General features: G+C 38.6%; 1 protein-coding gene across 2 annotated transcripts in view; it reads right to left on the bottom strand.

Annotated features, from left to right (window-relative positions):
- Nucleotides 1-25,167, bottom strand: part of abtb3b (ankyrin repeat and BTB domain containing 3b) — a 92,510-nt gene that overhangs the window by 3,423 nt on the left and 63,920 nt on the right. The window contains exons 2-12 of one of the 2 annotated variants that reach the window (XM_086074210.1): nucleotides 23,944-24,084; nucleotides 18,640-18,844; nucleotides 11,223-11,375; nucleotides 10,849-11,014; nucleotides 7,732-7,821; nucleotides 5,689-5,790; nucleotides 4,445-4,538; nucleotides 4,119-4,254; nucleotides 2,245-2,465; nucleotides 1,957-2,135; nucleotides 221-326 (exon numbers count right to left, since the gene is read on the bottom strand). In XM_086074210.1, the coding sequence (XP_085930336.1) occupies nucleotides 221-326; nucleotides 1,957-2,135; nucleotides 2,245-2,465; nucleotides 4,119-4,254; nucleotides 4,445-4,538; nucleotides 5,689-5,790; nucleotides 7,732-7,821; nucleotides 10,849-11,014; nucleotides 11,223-11,375; nucleotides 18,640-18,844; nucleotides 23,944-24,084 (1,593 nt within the window). The remainder of the gene's footprint in view (nucleotides 1-220; nucleotides 327-1,956; nucleotides 2,136-2,244; nucleotides 2,466-4,118; nucleotides 4,255-4,444; nucleotides 4,539-5,688; nucleotides 5,791-7,731; nucleotides 7,822-10,848; nucleotides 11,015-11,222; nucleotides 11,376-18,639; nucleotides 18,845-23,943; nucleotides 24,085-25,167) is intronic. The other variant, XM_086074211.1, reaches the window with a different exon arrangement.

The following is a 25,167-nucleotide window of genomic DNA, read 5'->3' as shown; positions in this document are numbered from 1 at the left end:
CTATCAATTACAAGAAAATTACACCTGACTCCCTATTTCTGGTCACAAGATGGCGCTCTGTCCTCTCTCCATTCTTTAATCATTCAGAGTTGACCCAACAATTCTCTGGAGATTTGCAATTTCACAGCCCAAACGCAGTTTTTTTTATGAATCCCATTACAAGTGCAATGGGATTCATCAGAAAAATATATTCCTTAAAAACACGGCGACAGGCTCTTACCGAGGCGTGATGACTGTTTGCGTTTTATCTCTGCCAGTTTGGGGATAGGGTAGGGCCCGTAACACTGGGTGAAGATGGCTGACAGTTGTTGGCTGATCACTTCATTCTGACGAAACACAAAGAATACACAACAGAGATTTCATTTCACACATACAAATTTGTGTTGAACATATATATCAGATATGTTTAACACCTGAAGTTCCTAAGACAAGAGTGGAACGTGTAACACTGTGAAAAGAGAAAAACGGGAAAGACGTGGGCCCCATTACAGTTATTCCCAGCTCTCTTCAGTGTCTTTAAGTTGCCAAAGCAGAAGGGGAAAGGAAGAACAGTGCAATTCACGACAAGCCCCCCAGTGTGCAGTAAGGCCGTTTGCTCTTAATGAGGCATGACACCAGCAAACAGCTTGTAACATCCACAAGGAATAAATAGGTTTGTCTATCCTGTACATGGAGTCAAACTACAGGACAACTGGAGGCTTCGATATGAAACATAATCAAATCCATTGATTTATATTTCATTAACCACGCAAGAAAAGTCAAAATTTGATCAGGATGACACTTTTGGAGGAAGTGGAAATGGCGTCTTCAGATTCAGTACTGAGTTGGGTTACTTCATGTGACTTACCAGGGAATATTTAAATACAATTACTACACTTTGAAAATCCTGTTCAATACTGTGAAATCCTCGGCTTTTTTTTTTTTTTACTGTGTTGCTGTGATATTACAGAACTTGTTGTGATATAACATTTTTTTTTGATTGCAGGATTTTACTATAAAACAACAGTTAAAAGCGGTAAAATCCATGAATGCTGTGGTTTATACATGTCTTCTTCGGGATATTAGAGGGGAACTTACAACAAATTACTGTAAAATAATGCTGTTAATTATTCTGTAATGCTGGTATTTATTTATTTTTTACAGTGCACACTAGTCTAAACATGGCATTCTGAATATTGCAGCAAAATTCACCCGTTTGTAGTTTATTCCAATGGTTTATTCCATGTTTTATTGGTTTTCAAATTAACTATTAAAGGAGAAGTCTTTACAATGATACGTTCTATCCTCACTAATCCAAACATGATATTCTGATTATTGCTGTGTTTGTGGAATATGAATTAAGCAGCAAAATCCAGCAAAAGCCATTTTGCCACTTGCTGCCGACTGTAAATTACATCACAGTTGCTCAGGGATCAGATAACGATCAGATCACGGCTCACCTGATTTGTTTTCTGAGTCCGGTCATGTGATGTCCGTAAACTGAACCGTGATTGGCCAATAGCCCTGAGCCACTGTTTGCCCCATGAGATGGATACAAATGGATCGATTTTGCTGCTTAATTCACATTCCACAAATGCAGCATTAATGAGTATACCATGTTTAGACTAGTGAGGATATATATAATAGTTAACTTGAAAACCAACAAAACATGGAATAAACGATCATTTTGGTGAGTAATGCTTCCTCTATAATAAGCTGCAGTTTACTTTCTACAGCTGAAGTTTGCCTCATTGGCTTATCATTAATTGTTACCCTTGTGAAGACGTGCATCTAAATATCAAAAACAATAACAAAAATTATCTACTTGCCCCCCCTCAGGTTTTGCATTCTAGCTGCAATTTTGGACCATGTTTAGAGTTGTTCAACTGCCAAACCACTTGAGTCCTGTGGGTCCACTGTCATGTCATACATTTGACAACATCAAGAGTGACTGATCCATGGTGCGACAGCTTGTACCTTGCTGGCTCTGAGGATCTGGAACATGAGAGGCAGGCCGTGCGTGATGAGCTCCTCAGTGTACTCATCTTCCTCAATGCAAATAAATTCTTTGAGAAGGCCCTGGATCAGTGGCCGGCGGGTCTGGGAGAAACTTGTGCGCAGAGATTCCAGCCATGTGTGCAAAGTCCATGGCACTCCTGGACAAGAGGTTTGGAAGTAATAAAGAAAGGGAAAAAACAACCGGACATCGGATATTATGACAAAGTGAATAGTAAATGAGACTTTGTTATTAATAAGCTAACTAACCAAGGCTCCGTATGTCTATGGTGATGTCTACATGTCCATGTTCTGAACTGTGGTACATGGCTTCTTTTAAGGCTTTCAGTTTGGCCTTCCCCGTCCGTATTAAGTCCGTCTCAGATGAACTTCTTCCCTCCAGCTCTGATCCTTCTGCCAGAATCTCTTCCAGGGATAAGACGTCTCCTTTACCTTTCTCCGTGTGTGACAGCAGCTTCCGAAAGACATTTCTGGAAGAAATGAGGGAAAAAATAATAATCTTACTTCTCAATGAATGCACATCTTCTGTTATGTTGTACACAGTTTGACAATACAAGCAAAAATAAGCTATCTATTGCATTGTAGCACAAAAACATGCCTCATTTCGGCAAAAGTGAGTTTTTTTCCCCCGATCAGCTCATACAATAACTCGTTTGCAATAAAAACACAAATGTACTGTATGTATAATGTCACCAAACAACAGTTAATAGGGATGTTCAATACCACTTGTTTTCAGACCGATACCAGTACGAATACACAGCTTTTGACTAGCCCCTGATACCAAGCACCAATACCACTAGTACTTTTGATAATATGTATCAAACTCCCCCCAACCACCACCACCAGAAAACCCCAAAACAGTGACAGACAAAAAGAAAGGCCTATACTGCTCATCCCAATATTTTTTTTCTTAAAATGGCATGAAATTAATGGCAGTTTTCTATTCTTCTAATTTCTAGTTCCTGACCATAAAACAACCACAAGAGGTCATCCGATACTGGTATCGTTATCGATACCTTGAAATAAGGCCCGGTATTGGCCCTATACCAATACTTGGCATTGGTACTTGCCCATCCCTAACTGTTAACAAAGCTATACTTTACACTAGGGATGTTCAATACCATTTTTTTTTCAGACCGATATCAATATGAGTATTCAAGTCTTGAGTAGTTCCCAATATGACACCAAGTACCTTTTGATACATAAAATCTCCCCCATAAAACCACACCCTGAAAGACCTGTACATCAAAATATAGCATTTTTCCTTAAAGGATCTTTGTGCAGTTTGTAACTTTTTCACTCTCGACTGCCACCTCTGGCCAAAAGCGTAACTGCAGCATCTGTGTCAGACTTGTTCATGGTGCGCGCGCGAGTACGTGCACGATCTTAAAGCGACAGCCAGAAGACATGACTTCAAACGAGGTAAGAAAAACTCCGCCCCTCCCCTCCCCAAAGAAACTGTGGAGTGTGCAGGGTCCACACACTCTACTATAAAGGGAAGATAAAAGCTGATAGGTGCAGTCTGAGTAAAACAGTCAGGGCTCTTCGTACTCATCTGGGCATTGGTGGAGCATGCATGATGTAGAAAAAGCTTTAACTTGACCTTTTTAAACGCACTTTTAAGATTACATGAAAAAATGGCAATTTTCCTATCCTTCTAATTTCTAGTTCCTGGTCGTAAAAAGTCCACAAGAGGACGATACTGGTATCAGCTGCGGTCGCAAGTACTGATACCTTGAAATAAGGCTTGGTATCGGCCCGATACTGATACCTGAAGTCAGTACACGCTCATCCCACTTTTACACAGTCAGCAACTAACGGCATTTAAATGTGATAAAAGTTTTCAGTGTTGAGAACAACAAAATGTACCAAAACAACAGCACTTAAGTCACAGAATGTTAATCATGTAATGACCGACAAAACCCCTCAACATCCTCCATTTGTTAATGTTACGGTCTTTTAAACTGCTGAGTCAATGAGTTTGTAGAGTGTACAATATGTCATTTATAGAAGCATACAGACAAAAGTGCAAGAGTGAGCGAGTGTGTTTGTTGCTGACTCCTAAGTGGGTGTGGAATGGCGGTTGGGCATTTCAATTGGGTTTTACCGTAAAGCTACGTCACCTGTGTCCGTGTGCAGCCGCCAGGCTGTAAGAGTTCATATCCCCCTGCGGCGCAGTAGAGATGCCATTGCGGGACACAGTTCCCAACATGGGGTCGGCCCCCCGCTCCAGCAGCAGGCCCACCAGCTCAAAGTTGCCTGCGCATGAAAAGCAAATATGCGCTCAACAGAATAAAAAAAAGAAGCAGATTATAGAGTCTCTGCCAGCTTGGAGGACAAATTCGCCTTTGAAGGCATGAGTCAGCCAAAGATGAGACTGACATTCAGGTGAATTCGTTTGAAATGGATTAGGAGGAGCAGCTGGATGGAAGTGGGTGGTGGCGTGTACCTGCGGCAGCAGCCAGCTGCAGCGGGGTCTCAGTGTAGTTCTCCATCCCGTCCTGCAGGGAGCCTTCCACGTTGGCTTTGGCGTCAAGAAGCAGCTGCAAAGTTCAGGTGGGGTGACAGAGGCGAGGGGAAAAAAGAAGACTTAGCTCGGTGACTTTGAGCTTCTCCAACCCGTAAGACTCAGTTAATGAATGTTTAAATGCTAATTTAGAATACAGGCTGCCGTGGAATTAATTGTTCTTGTTTCATTAAGAATGGAACTAAAGCCAGCTGCCACTCACTATCCTTAGCCAAGCGCAAAACAGGCAGACTGTGAGCCAAAGCAAAGCGATGCACTCAGCATCCGCAGATTAATTTATAATTAATAGCTGCCCCTGTCCACATGAAAACAAAACCCAGCTTCCCCTGAGTTAGACAAATAAAGATAAATATGAAGTTGCACATGCACACTCTAAAAACAGTGGGTCAAAAATGGACCGATTGCCTCCTTGGGTCAATTTGACCCACCTTTGAGTCAAGAAATTGTTCTTTTAGTGTAAAACAACTCATAAATATTGGCCAGATCCTTTTGGGTCAAGAAATTGGGTCATTTTTTTTATAAAACAACCCAGAAAGTTGGGTCAAACAGACCCACAAAGTGGATCGGTCCATTTTTGATCCATAATTGGGTTACTTTCGACCCAACTGTTTTTAGAGTGCACCTTGCTTGCACAAAGTGAATAAACAATTTTACATAAAACCACCTAAAAATTAAATCGGGACATACACATGTATTTTTCTGTCTGATACCGCATAACTATCTTACATCTCACCATGTGCTGCTATCATTAAGCACTAAACGTTCTACAGTCAAAAGGTTGGGAAATTATTTCCGTGATGTAGCGCTCTTTTTAATTTTTAATGCTATTTATTCAAAGCAATATCAAAACGCCCGGGCACATGTTTAAATCATTTCCTGTTAAAATTTAATTACACAAATCCCAGTGTGCACATCATTTAGAGGGCAGACTGAATTAGTTAAATGAGTTCGATTACAATTAATCCGCTGCGGTTCACCTTTCCATTTACTTAATGGATCCTGCTCCATTTGCCGGGAAAGACAAATGGACATCCAATTGTGCACGACAAAATCATGTCAAAATGAAAATAAAAAGACAGAAGATGACCATTGACTGATATGAAAATGATGACCAACCATGATCTGAAGCACAGAGAGAGTGAACGGATGAGAGATGACATCACTACCTGCACCACAGGCACATGTCCGTGTGACACAGCAAAAGTGAGGGGCGTCGCCTGGCGCGTTTCGGGAAAGACTGAGTGGTGCTTGTGCACTGAGTTTGGCACCTGGGGAACGGACATAGGGAGGTGGTAGTTGAAGGGGGGAGGGGGGGGGGAACGGGGGATGTGAAAGGGAGATGAGGGAGAGAGACATGAAGCCATTAAAAACGACGACGTGGCCAAGCAAGCACAAGACAAGCTACTACAGGGAGGACGGAAAGCGTTTCGGGAGCAGCTGGAGTAATCATCTAAGAGGCCTGGGGCTGCAGAGGACGACCTGTCAGCATGTTGACCTTCTAATGAACACAATAAATGGATCTGTCTAGTTGGGCCGCATCCTAATGGTTTTTCTCTGATCTCTCCTCCCTCCACTGTGGATTCTCTGACAGGGCTTCGACCTATCTCGGGGTTATCTCGTGTATGAGAAAATACAACAAATCAAAGTGAGATGCTCGATGCCTATTTTCCGCAGCTGCGATTGCACGGTGAGATAAAAATGAATTTAACATGATTGGCTAATCAATTAAAGGCTAAGTGATGCATAAATCGCACTTAGCGTGTCTTTGTGCTTTGGCCGAATGTCGGTGAACTGCAAATCAAAGCTGGCACAATGATGGTTGATGATGCATGTTGCTGAGGTGAGAATGGACACGATCAAGACGCTTTCACTTTGTGTTGTCTCAGACATCTCCATCGCCTCCTCTATTGATCCTGTGAGATTTACTTCAAATTAAATGGCCTCACTTTTATCCTCTTTGAAATCAGTCTAATAACCAAAAGAAAGTGTCGGCCTCATTGAAGAAGTCCACTAAACATTTAATTTGGTTTACCTGCACATTCAAAAGAAATCAATGGGCAGCCCTGGATGTGTAGTCAACAATGTCAGTTTTAAAGCAGTGGTCTAAACTACGGTCCGGGGGCCATTTGCGGCCCGCCATCCATTTTTCAGCGGGACACTAAAAATGGCATTTGACACAGTTAAAATAATACAAAAAAATAATAATTTGTAGGGGTGTTAGAAAAAATCAATTCAGCAATATATTTCAATATTACAGTGCGCAATTCTCGAATCGATTCGATATGCGGCCGAATCGATTTTTAAACATCAATTTTTTGGGAATATTCAACCAAACGTCTTACTTAGGATTCACACATTAAGCATGGAAGAATGTTATATTAATACTATTGTACACTATTGCAAATAAATTGCTTTATATACTGTAGCATTTTTCTAAATAGGCAAAAGAACAAATAAATTATTTGGACAATTTTTTTTAGGACTAAACACAATTTATCTTCATAACATTATGTGGCCCTCGCATCCTTCTGATTTTCTGTATGTGTCCCTCAAATGAAAAAGTTTGGACACCCCTGTTTTAAAGCAATGTAGGGGTCCAATTTTGGTTAATGCAGTCAAAGAACATTTTTGACAATGACAAAAATAACACACAGATTACAACTTTGCCGCAGATATTAAATAATGCTCGTTTTTAAATGTTGCATTTGGAAAGACAATTAATACGTACTGCACAAATGATGTACAGTAAGCTGAATTCCTGTATTTAGATGCACGAGTGAACACAATCTTACATACACCGCTCAATAGATACAGTAGAGTACAGTAAAGATAAGATATTATATGTCAATGTACATCAAAATAGAAAATTAGAAGCAGGATGTGACCATTTAAGGCAGTATATTTGCGAATCTCTTGCAATGTGAATTACGTTGTAATAATGTTGTGGCCGATCAGGACAATCCTCGCCTCATGATCACGAGTGTTTTAACAATAAGCAGTTCAATGCATGGAGAGGACTATGAGAGAGATGAGGGTCAATATATTGGATTTTCTCTACTTATTGCGCCGTACACACAGAGATGTACCGCTTTCACAGCCTTTGATGCCTTTGCACCATGAAACATGCCATTCTCGTCACAACGTATAGGTATTTTGGGTACACATTGTGTTGCAGTTAATCTTGCACACTACACAACCAAAGTACTAACCTCACTGTTAATATCAGCTCCGGCATCCAGCAGCATCTGCACCATGGCCTCGTCTCCACGGACGCAAGCGTACATGAGTGGCGTCATCCCCTGCACGAGCACAATGCACCGAACACAAGAGCAGTTGGGTCACAATTGAAGAGAATGATGTCATTTTAGCATCGCGCGACCGACACATGGGGTACAACTCCACACTTTGTATGGTCATTCAAAATTGTGAATTATATTGTGATTTTGTAATTGAATTTGTATTTTTGGGCAACATGGTAGATAATCAAACAATCAAGGATCATATGTCATGAACATGTTAACTCCATACATGTGTCGCACTCCGGTATGTTCCCAAAACTTAAATGATGGGTTAATTTAATAATTAGTTTCTCGTCTACAATACAACCAGTCTGGTGTACCCTGCCCAAAGTTAGCTGGGATAGGTTCCAACTGACCATAACCTTGAACAGGATAAACTTTGGATAGATGGATCTGAATCTAATATTGCAGCCAACATCCTTTCGTCCTCCACACCGCTTATCCTGTTTAGGCTCATGGGGAGCTGGAGTCACTCCGAGCTGACTTTGGGCAAAAGGTGGACCACACCCTGGTCCAGCCGCCAGTCATGCAACCAAATTGTTTATAACATTAAGCAATGTAGACTACAAACGGCCCTTTTTCACGCCCAGTCTAGCTTCGAAGCGCCGATCGGCATCGGCAAGGCACGTTTATAAGAGCCTGCAAGAAGATCTTCATTTGCGGAGGAGGTAAAGTTGGCTGCTGCGAAGTGGGCACTTGGAGACCGGCCGCCTTGAACCCACGATCGTGCTTTTCACCTGGTGTAAAGTCCAGTCTACTTTCTTTCACCAAATTGCTAGGTGCGCCGGGGGAGTGTAATAGAAAACCACCGGAACGCTCAGCAAGTCGTAACACGATTCCTAAACACAGTAAAGATGATTTAGAAAAATGAAGATGCGCCAGTTTGTACGAAACTACACTTTAAAAAGAGAATTGTTGAACCAATTTATGATTATAAATTGAATTGTTGACCCCCCCCCCCAAAAAAAAATCTCTTTAATTGGTAACACACGACTGAAATAAGTTAGTCCAAAGTGACTATATTAAGTTGAACAAACTCATAATTAATTCAATTTAATATATTAACCTGAATTAAGTTAATCCAAAGTGACTCCAATCCAAAGTATTAAGTTTCATGAACTCATAATTAATTCAACTTAATATGTTCACTTTGGACTTACTTAATTGAATCGTGCAATACCAATTGAAGTGATTTTTTGGGTTGGTCAACAATTCAATTGGTTCAACAGTTCTCTTTTTAGAGTGTAGGGCCCAAATAATTTACAATCACAACGTCAGTTTTGAAATACACCGCACCCAAAGTCAAATGCAAGTTTCAAGGCGGAGGGAAAAAAATCACTCCACATCCTCCGTACTTTGCTTCTAGACCAAGGTCAAAAACTTAAAATGTTGTTCTTGATACGACCCCGAGCACTTGACTGAGCTCCAATAAACTGCAGTCGTGTAGAAAAGCAATTCATCATAAGGAGAGAGGGCTTTTTTCAACATTTTGACCCCGATATACTTCTTTTATTGAATCTCTTTACTGTTATTAGTTGCACAGAGGTGGACTTAATACTAAAAGCTACGTAGGTTGTAAAATATTGTGGCCTTAGACCAGGAGTATCAGACTCATTTTCATCCTAGGCCGCTTCATAGACATTGTCTCCTTTCAAAGATTGGCCCATAACACATTTCCCCACGAGATTTTGTTATGCAGTCCGATGCAGCCAAGGTCCAACTTTTTGGCCATAAATCCAAAAGGTATGTTTGGCGCAAACACAACACTGCTCATCACTAAAAGAACACCATACCTACAGTGAAGCGTGGTAGAGGCAGCATTTGTCTTCCTCTGTAACAAGGACCTTAGACATGCGGAGGGAATTATGAACAGTTTGAAATAGCAGTCAGTGTTATCTTACTAGAACATCTGAACTTTATTAGGGGTTAACCAGAGGCACCGTTAATGGTGGCAGGTGTGTGCTGACTCTTATTTAACATAAGTTTGAATGTGGTTGCTTACATCTTACATCCCAGTAAGAGAGTGCCCACAATTGTGAAATTAAATTATTTCAGTTTTTTAGTTCCATTCATGAAAAGATTTAAAGAAGTTGTGTAACTTATTTGTCACATTAAGTTATTCACTGGCAGCCATTTTAGAGCCGTTTGACATTTTCAACACCCACAGGATATTTATTGTGTTCAATGATTTTATATATATGCTGTCACTAGTGTTGAAAGCTCTGCCGCTGTTCATATATTTATATCTACATTTACATATTTTCGCTTGGTGTGCACATTTTTGAAAATGATGACAATCCACCTGTTGTTTTCTGTTTTTTTTTGCTTTTGTTTTCATTTTGTGTTTTTTGTTGTTGTTTTTTTGCTTTTTCTTTTTTCTTTTCTTGTCTTTGTTCTATTGTATGGAGGAAAAAATCTTAAATAAAATATTTAAAAAAGAATGAGTTAGTTTCAGTATTAGTAATAGTTTAAAAAAGTGTATTACGCAATATTTAAAAAAACACCATGGTAAAATGAAAAAAGCATCACATTTCTTAGCTCGCGTTGCGTTCGGCAGAGTTAAATGAAAAAGCCGGCGAGCCGAGTCATTGGAGCCAAAAGTCAAACACGCCAAATTGTCGCCGAGGAGCGACGTCGTCTGAAGGTGCTTTTCTATTGGCTACTTCTAGATGACATCACTTCTGTGTGACACACTTTCAAACGTCCTTATCCCGGTTAATATCAATATAAATATACTTCACATTTTAAATGATCCCCAAAGGCTCATGCATTAAATTAATTACCAAAGACTAAAACAAAGGGCATTTTTTTGCTATAATTATAGTTAGTTTTAGTTTCAGTTAGTTGTCGTTTTTTTTTAAAAGCATTTTTGTTTTTGTTTCATTTCGTTTACGAAATTATTTTTTGAATTTTAGTTGGAGTTTTCTCGTTAGTTTTCGTTAACTCAAATGACAACTTTCTGTGCACCCTCTCCAAGCGTAAATGTGCTTGAATATGAATTATGAAAGTGAGCTGACTGTCTCTAACCTGCTCACTCATGCTGTTGATACCATCGGGCCCCAGCAGGTTGACAGCCTGCTTCACCAGGTCTGCGCGTCCACAGCTGAGCATATGGAAGCCCAAGTTCTGCAGGAACTTTGCCTCGGTTGAGGCAGCATCCAGTTTCCTTGAGGCGCTGAAGCAGTCATCCGTTCTGAAGGGCAAAGCGCACCAAGTGAGTTAGGTGGATTTTATTTTTATTTTTATTTTTTTTGTGCGCAATGCGCAACTCATCAACCAAAACACAAAGTTTGAATTTTTTACAAGCAACATAATTCCTTCTTGACGTGAGCTGAGTTTTGGAAGGTGTGTGCATGCATTCAAGTGTGTGCACTGCGAAGCCTAAAGGAGTGCAGCTGTACCGGAGCTGGCGGGGCTCGCAGTCCACTCCGGGCAGCAGCAGCCTGGCAGCCTGCCGAACATCATCGCTGTCCACAGAGAAGCTCCGTCTGTGCTCTGTGTGAACAACAGCCACACGCACCCACTCCATCAGAGGCGGCAGCACCATGAACGGCCTGTGGGGGGAGGTAGAGACACACGTGCGCATCATCAGGCGTACACTAAAATGCAGACTGTAAAAAAAATAAATAAAAAAAATAAAAATAAAAATATGCAATTTGCATATGTTATCTTAGCTCTATTGCCCAGCGAAATGCCGTTTGGGTAAAGGATGATCTCTTCCAAGAAAATGAAATCAAAGACAAACAAATTTATATAGCGATGAGATGACGTGAGAAAATTGCATGAACATTATAGCTTATGCTGACACACAGTCAGCTTTATCTACTCTGTGGCTAAAAAGATCTTTCGCAAATGTTCATGATTTTGCACTTTTATACAAAGTCAAAGCAGGGGGAAAAAAATCTGATTACTCAACTTGGAATTCATCCATCCATCCATTTTCTATATGGCTTGTCCTCATTAGAGCTGGGCCAGAGGCCTTTCTCAGCTGACTTTGAAGTGATACCCTGCAATGGTTGGCACTCGCTGTTTCTTTAGTCGGTCCCTCAGCATCGACCAATGTTGCTTGCCCTGCCCGTTCCCCGTATTTGTTACTTTGCATACTAGTTGTTTTGGACTTTACTTGATTGATCCCTGCTACTTCTCACAGTTGTTTGTATTTGTATTATTATTATTATTATTTATTTTTATTTTTTTAAATAAAGACGTTTTGGAGATTCCTTTGACCTCCCTTGCTTGCGTCCCTCCACTTGGGACACAACAAACCCCCCGAACGAGACCGTCTCTGTTGCTGGCCTAGATAGATGGAAACAAATATTTATTTTTAATTGATAAATAATCATTTGTATCATTTCATGCAGCACCCTGATGATAACAAGGCCATTGCACCATAGGAATGGTTTTATTATTGACACATAAATCTATACAATAATCTTGTATTTTATCATGAAATTTGTTGATACTTGTCATTCAAAACACAGAGTCTTAATAGCAAAAGTACTTAAGTGACATCTATTGAAAAGGAATGAGGGGATAATTGTATGCATTACATAAATATTTTGTTTAAATAATCGGTCGATTAATTGGTAATGGGTATTTTTTTTGTGCAAAAAATCGGTATCAGCCTAAAAAAATGCATCTCGGTCAGGCCCTAAAAATGTCAGCATAATTTCCAAATTTTATTTATTATTATTATTATTTTTTTAATAAAAAGTGTCAGCATAATTTTTATGAAGTGGAAATTGAAATAACTAATGTAGCTAGTTTTCGTCATGGGGTTGTAAACGGTTTCAAAAGATCTTCGCAGACAGTGAAAAAAAATGTCTGAATATGTTTGAACTGTCTTTGTGATAAGTCAAAACTGTCTGTAAACATCTTACAAATCCTGATGAAAATTCCAAATTTTCTACATTGGCAAGCATTGGACACCAGTTTTATCGACCTTCAGATTCGTAAAAAGGCAGATACCGATATTGGTCAAAATGCCCAAAATCGCCGCCAATAATCGGTCTATCCCTAGCATGAAGATTCCTTAAATAATCATCGTGTAATACATGTGTTGTTGTGGCACGTTCCTGAAATGTGATGGGATTACACAACCACACAAACACTCTTTAACGGAAGCCAAACAAACAGATGGAGTGCATCTTTATCGCATGCCAGCATACTGTGTTGTAAGGTGGTAAGGGTGTACTTGTTAGCAGTCCTGCTGAGACAGATGCAGGAAATGACAACCATATGGTTGATCCTGACCCCAGTGTTTACACTGTCAACGCTGAGGAGTATCCCTGAATTCAAACACTAGCGCAAAGGCAACCTCATGCAAAAATAAAAGAAAAAACTGACTAAAAATGGAAAGAAGATCTTATTCATGCATACTGTGCGCATGAATGACACTAATCCTACACATTTACACAGCATGGTATGCCTATTAATACGCACTTTATTGCATTTAGGAAAGCCAATGAGCCGTCACCAAAACATGTCACAAACATAAAATCCCAAATGCCTCCAGGTAAGCCTAATTGCAATACCTCCATTTTGTATTGTAAAACAGAAATGATCAGTGAGGCATGAGTTCAACGTGGCCAAAAGAAAGTGCGCATAATTTACTTAGTGATCCCATGTCGGTAAATCTACAGACACTTTTTAATACTAGTCGATGTTCCATGCACTGATATTTGTTTTCCATAAGCTCTCATATGGTTATTAGATATGTGTTTGAAGAAAACTTGATCCGCTCCCCTGAGGTTTATTACTGGCATATCAATAGGGAAGATAATGCACGTACAGAGCTTGATGAGCACGCGGTAACAAATCTGTCAATGCTTGCTATCGAATCACTTGTCACGGCTACTCTGAGTTGAGACGTGTCGTTCAACTTTCATACATCAAGCAAAGCCATTTAAGTTATGCTAGCCTCATTAAAACGATGCCGAATGATTTATCGAGAGGCAAAGAACACGTTTGCTGGATTGCAAGTCCGACAGGAAATGAAATTCATGAACAGTTCAAGGTCTTGCTGTGCAACCGCAGCCCCTAATAAATGCATACACTGCAAAAACTGAAATCTTAAGTAAGATATTATTTCACCTAAATTTGTCAGACAAGATCATTGGGCTTGTTTTAAGATACCTATTACTTAATTATCTTATTTGATCAAGCAGTCTTGGCAGCCAGTTTTAAGTACTATGAGGCGTAAAAAAAAAAAAAAATGCCCACATTTTAAGATGGCTACTAACCAACATCAAAGGCCCTGAACTGGGGTTTCATAAATTTAATTTTCTTATTTTAAAATTTTGCATAATGTAAGATAAATGGGAAAAATACAACACAACAGTGCAATATATCTCTTTATTGTAAGCAAGTGGTTCCTTTCGTTATATTTACTAAACTTATTTTTCTTCTTTCCAGTACCAGCTCAGTGATTTAGTGGTCTACCCTCGAGGTTGTGGTTTCAATCCCTGGCTTGGTCATACTAAAAATAGGGGTGTGAATTATGTAGAACCTGGCGATTCGATCCGTATCACGATTCATAGGTCACGATTCGATTTGATGCCGATTAATCCCGATACAAATTTGTAAATTGATTATTGCGATTTTTTAAAAACTCAAATTTAGAAAATACTGATCAGTAAACCTGTACATGTATACTGTAAGATTTGTATGAAAATGTGTTTATCTGAAACTTCAGGCTTATAACTGAGCCACTGCATTTAACAAACAGGTTGCAGTCTGTTTCATGTTTGAACAGCACTGAAATAAAATATTAAAGCTTAATGTGCCATTAACATTCTTCCATGCTTAATAAGTGAATCCTAACCCTAAGTAAGACGTTTTGTTAAATATTTTGATCAAAAATTGATGTTTAAATATCGATTCAGCCGCATATTGAATCGATTCGAGAATTGCGCACTGTAATATCGCCATATATTGCTGAATCAATTTTTTTTAACACCCCTAAAAGACAATAAAAATGGGAGCTGTTATCTCCCTGCTTGACACTCAGGCTAAATTGGCCAAACGTAAATAAATACTTGTGTATTTTAAGAAAATAGTTCTATATACTACAGCTCGAAAAAAGTAAATATTACTTGTTTTTATTCTAAAAATATTTTTTTTAAGACCGCTGTGGTTTATATGGGTATTATTTTCTTATTTTTAAAAATCTTGCAGGTAAATTTAAGTAAAATTTTCTTGTTCTGTTGGCAGATGATTTTGCTTATTTGAAGTAATAATTTTACTATATTTTTTCCTAAATTTTCTACTGCCCTTTTTTTTTTTTTTTTACAGTGGAGGCACTGCCAATGTGTTTAATACAACTAAACCACAAGTGATTATTATTATTATTATTATTTTTAAACAAATGTTGTTGGAGTTTCAAGCAGATTCAAGTTGAACATCCATGAGACCCTCATTATCTGACAGCAATAATGCCCGAGGTCGCAGTGGAGATCTGTTCACACTCAACTGTCACCCTTGTTTCGCACCATGCACAATGCTGCGAGCTGATGTGGATTTCCGTTATTTTGCCACACACACACAGGAAAGCTCAAGGTATCGTATAAATGCCAAAAAAGAACATTATACATTTGACCTTCCACCATTTATGCGGACTGTCCTGTGCTCGCCTTAGCCACAAACACTATTAATATTTTTATGTTAATGACTTGTCTAGAAACTAGCAATCAAGGGAAATAACATGAAAACATTGCCAGAGCCTTACATCATTCTGACATACTGCAGCATCAATCAATACTGACTGCATCTGCAGACCTGCTGCAATGACTCCTTCTGCAGCTCTTCAGGACATTTAAAGGACTTATTCTAATTTTCTAAGTTACTTTTAATCTTTGAGTCCTTAGGCATCATCTGGCCAGCCACTGCGGGAGGAGGTTGAGAGGTGGAAAAAGAAGAAGTGTATATGCAAGGTGAGAGGGCTGCTACTGTATGCAGTGATGTAAATTGCACTGGGAAGAGCCCCCCTTGCAGTTGTCTGGTGTTAAGTTATTATCCTGTTGATCATCAAACAAATAAATTATTTTTTGCAAGGCACAGGATGGTGAGCAGGAGCTGGACAGATAAATCAATATCAGCCGCTATGAGGATGATTTCATAACAAATTTGTATGCATCATATTGATGTTTTATTTGAAATCAGAGTTTGTGACAAACATGGACAGATTGAATGAGACAATTTACTTGGGAAGATTTTGCCATAACAGCAACAGTAATTCTGACCAATGGTGTGCTTCATAATTACCGTATTGAGTCTTTGTTCTGTTTCGGTTTGTTCTTGTTTTTCATTGATACTGTCACTGAAGCGCTTGCTCCTTTGGGTTTGTTCATGTATTGTATTAATAAGAGTGAACTGAAAATAATTGAATTTAACAAACCACGATCCACATAGAGTTAAATGTGGTAAGATATTTTCTATTATTATTATTATTATTATTATTATTATTATTATTATTATTTACGGGAGCGTATTGCATTCACTTTAAAAAAACAAACTGTTTTTCTGACAACTTTTTTTAAAAATTTGTTTCATTGTTTCATTTTTTTCTGAATATTTTTTCAGTTTTGCCGATTTTTTTTTTCTGTCAAAAAAACATTCCGGAAAACAGGCTGAAAAAAAATATTCAGAAAAATAGGAGGAAAAATTACTCAGAAAAACGGGGGGAAATTATTTAAAAAAAACAGAAAAAAATATATTAAAAAACCCCAGAAAAATAAATATTAAAAAAAACAGAAAATGTGTTTGTTTTGTTTTTTTACCTCTGAACTCCAAGTGACTAATAGCGGAATCGGACACTTTCCCGCATACCTCCATATGTAATAAGATGGTCATGTTTACTTACTGGCTCTCAATCAAGGAATGAATGTGTATACTGTATTGTGGAAATGTGGTATAAAAAGCATGCTGCCTTCTGTTGTTGCTATGGTTTTCATAATAACAGTGAATAGGTCCAAACAGCAGTCTCCCAAAGTGTTTTGCTGTACGTGACAAATCAAGCAGACTGCGTTCATGCAAGCCTTTGAAGTCCAAAACACACAGGTTGCATGCATGGGGAATGTACAGTTTCATACTAATCATTTTGTGTGTCACTACACAGTAAAGAAAAACTAAGATAATATTAACTCATTCAAACCAAAAATGTGTAAATATGTTTTTTTTATTTTTTATACTTTCTCCTTCACTTCCCAAATTGTTTACGTTAGCAATAGAACAAAATATTCTGTGGGCCTTGCAAAGTCAGTCAAAATTCAGTAAAACAGCCGGGAGCGAAAGGGATTGTTTTAGTGAAAATGGCTGGGAGTTAATGAGTTAAGGACATAACTAAATTTTTTGAAAAATAATTATTGTCATGGACTGTCTATTGCATTGGTTCTTAACCTGGGTTTGATCAAACCCCAGAGGTTCAGTGAGTGAGAAGACACATTTAAAAAAAAAAAATAAAAAGATAAAAAGAGTGAGAAGACACACATCTGGGTTCAATCTTAAGAAAACAGCTGTGTTTTATTTTTATTTTTAAGTGCTCTATAAATATAGAGTTGGGTTCAGTAAACGGAGTCAGCGCCCTACCTGCATGATTTGCAATGCCAAGTTGAGCAATAGCAGTCTGCCCCCAAACATTTTAACAAGTTGTGGTGCAACACCTGATTATGGTGTGCTTTTTACGACGGCATTTTAGGGCCACGTATAAATATATATATTTTTTTAGAGGGCTTGGGCAATATTCCCAGAAAAAAACTCGCACATTTTTGAGAGTTTGTAAAGTGGCAAATTTGCCACTATATAGTGACAGATTTGCGAGAAAAACACTCAAAAACTTACGAGAAATACACGTAGCGTACTACTCGACTGTTTGTGCCAATACTTTTCGATCGGTAATTGCTTTAGCATAAATTAACCATATCATGTTAAGCATTCGCTCTTTGAAGCATTGGGTACGGCCACTGGCCAGCGACAAAGACGCCTCACTTTGATAAGGTCCACACCCTGACGATCAAGCAATTAAGTTAATTTGTTAAAATGTATATTTACTTGTACATTTATGTTTCTAGGATTATTATTTACACGTTCATACATTTTGTTTTTGTTTTTTTGGTACAAGTATCTAAGTGTCAAATCTGCTGCTCTCCGTCATTCACTAGCATTTACCTTAAGCATGCTAACTTCTGATTAGTTAGTGTTAGTCAGCTGAGTGTTGTCGCTCTGGCTGCGGTGAATCCAAAATAAAGTTTTAATTTAAGAATGAATCCGTCTCCATCCTGCCTTTTCATTTTAGAAACAGTGTCCCATTAACCACCAACCAATCCTCACATGATTAGACTATAGCTACGCTATGTGTATTTCTCGTAAGTTTCTGAGTTTTTTTCGACGCAAATCTGCCACTATATAAAGTGGCAAATTTGCCATTTTATAAAGTGGCAAATTTGTGAGAAAAAACTCGTAAATTTGCGAGTTTTTAAAGTGGCAAATTTGCCACTTTAGAAAGTGGCAAATTTGCGAGTTTTTTTCTCAGAATATTGCCTCCGCCCTCTAAAGAAATATATTTATACGTGGCCCTAATACGCCATCGTAGCTTTTGAATTTTAGGCCCATTTCTAAAGCTGCCTTTTACTTCAACTGCACTCTTTAGTGGTGGTTCTGCATGATCATGATGATGTAAAAAAAAAAGATGTAAAAAACAAAAAAAAAAACCGCACCAAAACAAACTACCGTACCCTACATCCTAACTTGACAACAACTTTTGCTTAGACTCACAGGTAAGTATTGTTCATCTGTGTAACTTTATACATGCTTGCATCTTACCTCTCCGTTTGTAAGGAAACCTTTGATGGCTCAACGTTGGGGTTCTCCCACTCCATCTGGGGACAGTGCATGAAGTAACACAGCGTGTAGATGGCTTCGGGGGCCCAGTGTATCGCTGCACTCTTCTGGTGGATGGGTGTCCCATTGTTGTGGTTTTTGGTGTATAGTGGCTGTAGGTAGTGCATAGCTCGTGACACCATATCACCTACACACAATAGAGAGGGAAAATAATAATAATAATAAAAAAAAGGGCACATGACACTAGGGTTCACATTAGTACATTTTGCTTTTTAGTGTCCAACTGATTTCTTCCAATTTGCATGTTCTTTGCTTACAACTAAATAGATTTCCAGTATATTTCCATTAGAAAACGATGTATATTTTTTAATCTGGGTTCCATTTGCAATTCAAGTGAGTAGCAGTTTGTCCCAATAGAAAAGAGGTAAAATGTTGAAATTCTAAAAGGCAATAAGAAATAACAATGCTGTCACTCAAATGTGCATCAAATTGCCATGAGGAGTCTTAACCCTCATCCTACCATGCTATTTTACACCTTAATCTTTTGGATCTTTAACTGTTTGGACCCCAATACATTTAGAAAAAATGTATGCTTATAAAGACAAAATTAGCAGATTATTTTGCTCATAATATCTCAAGGGCCTAGGGCCGAAATAACATACTTAAACAATGAACACTTTGTCTTGCATATAGAAACAATGCCACTAAATTCAAATAATGTGATGGCCGATCTTTACAACTGTCATAATAACCACACATATGAAAAGAACACACACTTGTCCATAATACGTGATCATAAATGGAGTCTCTGAGGTCTCTCCAAGAAAGTTTACGCACATTCATTACAGACTACTTGCTGGGACAAAAGCTGCACCGTCTCCTCTTTCCCTGTCTGGGTGGAGCTTGACCCTGCTGGACAACTTGAGCAGGTTCAACTCCAAAGAGCCTCATAGAGAGCTTCACTGAGGCGTGGAGTGTGGCAACGTTTGCTCGACGCCGGACTTAGGTCAGGCCATCCTCCAGCAAGTCTTGTGCGAGGCGCAGTGAAGTGAAAAAATGATCAGCAGTCACAGTTTGTGATTATGACCAAGTAATATGAAGTATTTTATCATATAAACGGACCCCAGAGAGGTATTATAATATTCACGTTGTTGTTCCGGTTTTACTTTTATTTAGGTTATATAATAATGTTACAGAGACAAGCAAATTCATAAGGACCCCACACGGTAGGATGAGGGTTAATCTATGTTAATTATGATTAGTCAGCAAATGTTTTCCTTGGTAAAAATGCTGGAATTCCTTATAAATCAGATTTTCAACAAATATCAGACATAGTTTACCGTTGAATGAAAGCCATTGTCATTGCTTGACTGGTATCATTTTTGATGCATTTCCATTTTGCTGCGAAGCGTATCCGAGCATGATTGCTCTTATTTGCATGTCTAAGTAAATTCACGACTACTTCTGTGTATGTGTACTTTGTGCGTGTTTGTGTGTGTCTTATAGTGCAGTTACAAACAGTTTATCCCACGAACAAAGCCTTTGTTTGGTTCTTAAATTGTGCTATTTGCTTCCCCCCAAGTGTCCATTTAGCCTGAACAATGTGAGAGAGGAGTGTAAAAAGGATGCCTGAATGACATTTGAGAATGAAGATGTCTATTTCCTTCAGGAAAAGCATGAACCTCTATTGGGCATTATCATTTTGTGAGTCGAGAAAATGGAGTTAGGAGTCGTGCGCGGGCCTCTCCGTTGCCATCTAATACCGTTGAAGATGCAACAAGAGTGTGCTTTCTTGAGACTTTTATTTATAACATTTCAGGCTACATACAATGAAAACTGTATAGCGCAATTTCTTAGTATGCGTTTGTACCATGTAGAAAACCGTATCTATTGACATCCATCCATCCATACCTTATCATACCTTAATTGCTTCACCTCCGTCACCACCTAAGTATAAGCCCCACAATGAGGCAGAACAACACCGGTATTTCTATTTCCTTGGAGAGGCTGCTCCCTCCACTTGACATGCTGCAGTATTAAAAGTCAACATCGCCCTCAGAGCAGAAGCACACAGGACAATAGCACAGACAGAAAAGCTCTACCGGCGCACTTTGCCTTGAACAGTTTTTGGAAATCAACACACAGAGGAAACCAAGAGGAAAACGTTTGTGCAAAAGTGTTCCAAGAACATTTGCTACATTCATTAACATGCACCGCGACAAAGAAACATTGTAAGAACTAGACTTAGACAAATGTGTTTGGCATGAATGAGGGATTTTCCCCACAGTGTTAATAACAGCTGCAGGTATGGTTTCAATTCAAATATGCTAATACGGCCTTTTGGCAGAAGAGGAAATGAAAAATTACAAAGAGGCAAGTTGAAAGTAATGCTCCATAAGTGAGCCAAATGCCAGTGACTCTTCCTGAGCAGGGTGCAAATTTGACAGAGGAGTGGAGTATTTCATTCTCAAATGTATTCCCAACAAATCACAATCATCATTTCAAACCCCCCCCCCCCCCCCCTCCATCTTGCTTCATTCAAAATTGTGGCAGCCCAATCGATGCCCTTCACTCCTGATTATGCTTGTAGTGTGTTTACAAAACCCATTTATAGATTTTTTTATTTTTTCCAGAAGATGACATGACCTCTGGACAGGGCTCTGCTATTATCCACCAGCTGCTGACTTGTGTTTACCTTGTCAACATACGATGAGTGCTAGCTCCACCTCATCAATAAAGAATGGGCAGAAAACCCCCAGTGGTTCCCCCACCAAATGACGCTTTGCACAACACAAAGAAAAGGCATGTTGAAGCCATGACGACCAATCAAATCATTGCTTTGATCTGTACTGGTATTGATAGTATTGTACATACATGATAATGAGGTCATTAATTGTGAGACTTTGCTGTTCTGCATTTTTACTCAACCAAGAAACTATTAAGTATTCGCCACTTTGAATGGACACTTGCTCATTGATGAAACATACCCCGCAAATCTTAAAACTCAAATCTTGATCAATTCATCCTTCGCCACCTCCGAATACCACCACTATTATGTCCGTTAAGAAACCATCAATATTACACACAAAAGCAACAGCTTGCAACTGTGCCACTTACATCATCTGGCGCACTTCAAAATCAATATTTATTAAATTACATGACAAAAACAAAAGTTTAATTAAATAAATAAAGATCCCCACAGATGCTGATTATTAAATGTTTTCAAGTGCAGATCGCTACAGGCCGAGGTTTTTATAGTTCAGGAAAAGGAACGAAATACAACTAAAATTGAAAAAAAAAAAAACACTTTTGCTCATAAAAGAAAACAAAAACGAGAGTGCTTTGTACATGACCTTTTGATGATTCTTTTTTTGGTATTAATGTTCAGCCGTACAGTTATTTAGGAATTGCAGTTTATTTTATTAAACAGAACTTAGTAACCTTCTTTATTTTATCACACACATATATATATATTTCCATATATACATATATGCATACATATATATATATATATATACATACATTTCTTTCTCTCTCTCTATCTATCTATCTATCTATCTATCTATCTATCTATCTATCTATCTATCTATCTATCTATCTATCTATCTATCTATCTATCTATCTATCTATCTATCTATCTATCTATCTATCTATCTATCTATCTATCTATCTATATATCTATATATACTAGATTACTATTAGTCTTAGACTAATACTAAGATTTTTTTTAAAGAAGAAGAAACCCAGTCTAAATAAAATTAAAATAACTGAAATTAATAAACAAAATAAAAACTATAATGAAAAATCCAAAGCTAAATTTACAACCGTGCTACAGACTGGCTTTGCCTGTTGAATTTGGCTTAAACAATTTTTGCTTGAAGCAGTCGGTCAGAGGATGGGAAAATGCTGAGTTATAGTGGGCCAGATCGAGTGGCTGATTTGTTAAAGAAACACTCCATTTACTTATATCGTTTGAGTAATAGCACAACTGATTCTGAATGTGCTGGGCAATTTCAATTGACATTGCAGCACATTGAAAGATAAATGTGATTAAAAAAAAAAACCATACACAATTACGCATACATGAATTGGAAGCAATGAAGCCCAGAAAAACAACAAAACAAAATTAGAAGAATAGACTGTTGGGAATAAATGAATAAATAAACAAATATTAATTGGTTGTAAATATAGGTCAGTGCTCCTGATAGTATTCAGGCAAACAGACCGGGGCCTTGCTGGCCCTGACCAACACCACAGTCAGAAAGTAATCTGATGCTCATTATTGTTTATATAATAAGTGCATCGTGAATCGGCAGACTCCAGTTATAGTAGAGGCTTTATTTATCAGCTGTGGCTCAAAATAATCCTACTTAATGACACAGCAACTCCCGATGATTCATTTCTGCTTAATATGCACATTCACATGCACACACAGAAGGTTTATTAGTGACAGATTTACTAATGCGGAGGGACAACATTTGGGCATAGCTGAATGCTGCCACCATCATATTAGCATGTCATTCAGTTATGTCAGCATGCACGTAAGTGAAGAGTTTAAAGCAACAAGATGCAAATTGTTTTGTTGTCGGACTGGCTCACATCGCAAAAGTAGCATTTCTGCCATTGCCATGGCAACCGTTAATCGCCGACCTTAATGATCTATAATGTTTGCCAGTGCTTACTTAACATTACTGTATTATTCACAAGTGCATTGTGCAGAGTGCTTGCACAATGCACAGATTTTCTGATTTAAAGCAGTAGTGACAGTGACACGGTCAGAGATTTAACAATATGTTTATCATAGAGTTTGTAGCGAAGTGTGTTTGATATTTTTGTTACTTTACTGTGAGGGGAACACGTTAGACTCCGCCCTCAATGATGCAGCGCAGTCCTCCGGCACTGCAAACTACAATCACTATGATAAACATACTGCTGCATTTACAACCTCCTTGAACAAGGTAAGAAAAACTGATTATCTTTGAAAAGGCAGAATATGTTAAGACAACTCGCGCATTGCATATCATGTCTATATTTTGCCTATACATTTTTTACCATGTTGTGGCTGATGTGTATGTTTTTTCGCAGAGCTCAATCCCCAATTTGAGCTATCGATCATGAATTTCAGCGTCTGACATTGTTGAGCGCCGAGTAGCTCCACTTGAGGTGTTAGACAGTTAATTGCCTTATTCAAGGGCACCTTGATTTTACAGTTCATGCCACGCACGCACGCGCGCACACGCACACACACACACGCACACACACGCACACACACAAACAATCACTCACTGAGTTCAGAGACGCTGCCCACTCGTGTGGCCAGTAAGCACTGTTCAATAGAGCGCAGTTCAGACTGGCTGTAGGCGTTTCCCTCGCCATTCTTTCCTGCTCGCTGTGGCAGAGTCAGACCCTCAGGTAGGCTGAGCACACCTGAAAGAGAGAAAGAGTGAGAAGGTAAGCGATTAAGCTGTAAAAAAAATATATATAATAATAATTGTAACTCCTGATTTTTACTGTGCTGTAAATGTTTTTTTACCACCTACGACCTATGACCCCCCCTTTACATTTGTAATTGAGAACTTCTGCTCTATTATAATATTAATATGAATATAAATTTTTATTTTTTTTTAATGACAAAGATGGATGTGTTTTTCCACAGGAAAGCGACAATATATAAATAGCAGAATATTGCACCAAAAAGAGTCTGTTCGTTTTAAAACCATCATTAGTTTACATTTTGAATTCTTTAAAAGTATGTGACACAACGAGGAACGGAGGACCCAGGCGCAGGTTGGCCCCAACGGCTGTAATTTATTCACAAACACAAAATCACCTCTTGCAGAGGGAAAAAAACGCTGAACACAAATTGCTCCGAACTGGAGAAGAAACAGGGCATTCGAGAAAAGAAAAAAAGAACTAAAGGCGCTCCAATCAGGAAGGAAAAAGGCCCCAAAAACAAGGCAAACAAGGGCTGTGGGAACGCTTCCATGCGGGGCGTTGGCTGAAGCAGTCCGTTTATTAGGTGGGTAATTGGAGACAAGTGGATGCAATCAGGAACTGAGGAGCGCAAGAGGAAAATCAAATGACCTTAAGTGAGAGTGGTGGTTAGTACTTTCAAACTAAAAGCGAAATGGGTGGACAAAATAAGAGCAGCACAGGCCTGCTTACTGCGGCGTGACAGTACGTACAAATTGATAATTAAGACAATTAAGATTATAGTGCATTGAACTTGCAGCAGTAGTACTGTTACTATGAAACTATAATATTTCACTCTTCTTGGGGTCTTAGCCTTTTTTCTAAATGTAGGTCTAGAAGGTAGTGAAATCAGATGAGTAAATTAGGAAAATATCCATCCATTGAGCTACACAATCAAAATGTGGTATGCACCTGAAATGAAAAAAAAAAGAAAGAACGAAATCCTTAAAGATTAGGAGGAACCTTTTTTTAAGCATTGTACTTCATATTGTAACAAACTATTTTGTGCTTTATTGTTGCCGTTGAGGGCTTGTGGCA

This window comes from Leptonotus elevatus, chromosome 4 (assembly GCF_054856555.1).
Source record: "Leptonotus elevatus isolate MCC_2025b chromosome 4, RoL_Lele_1.0, whole genome shotgun sequence".
NCBI classification, from domain to species: Eukaryota; Metazoa; Chordata; class Actinopteri; order Syngnathiformes; family Syngnathidae; genus Leptonotus; species Leptonotus elevatus.
Note: the sequence above shows the minus strand (reverse complement) of the source record. Positions and strands in the feature narration are given on the sequence as shown.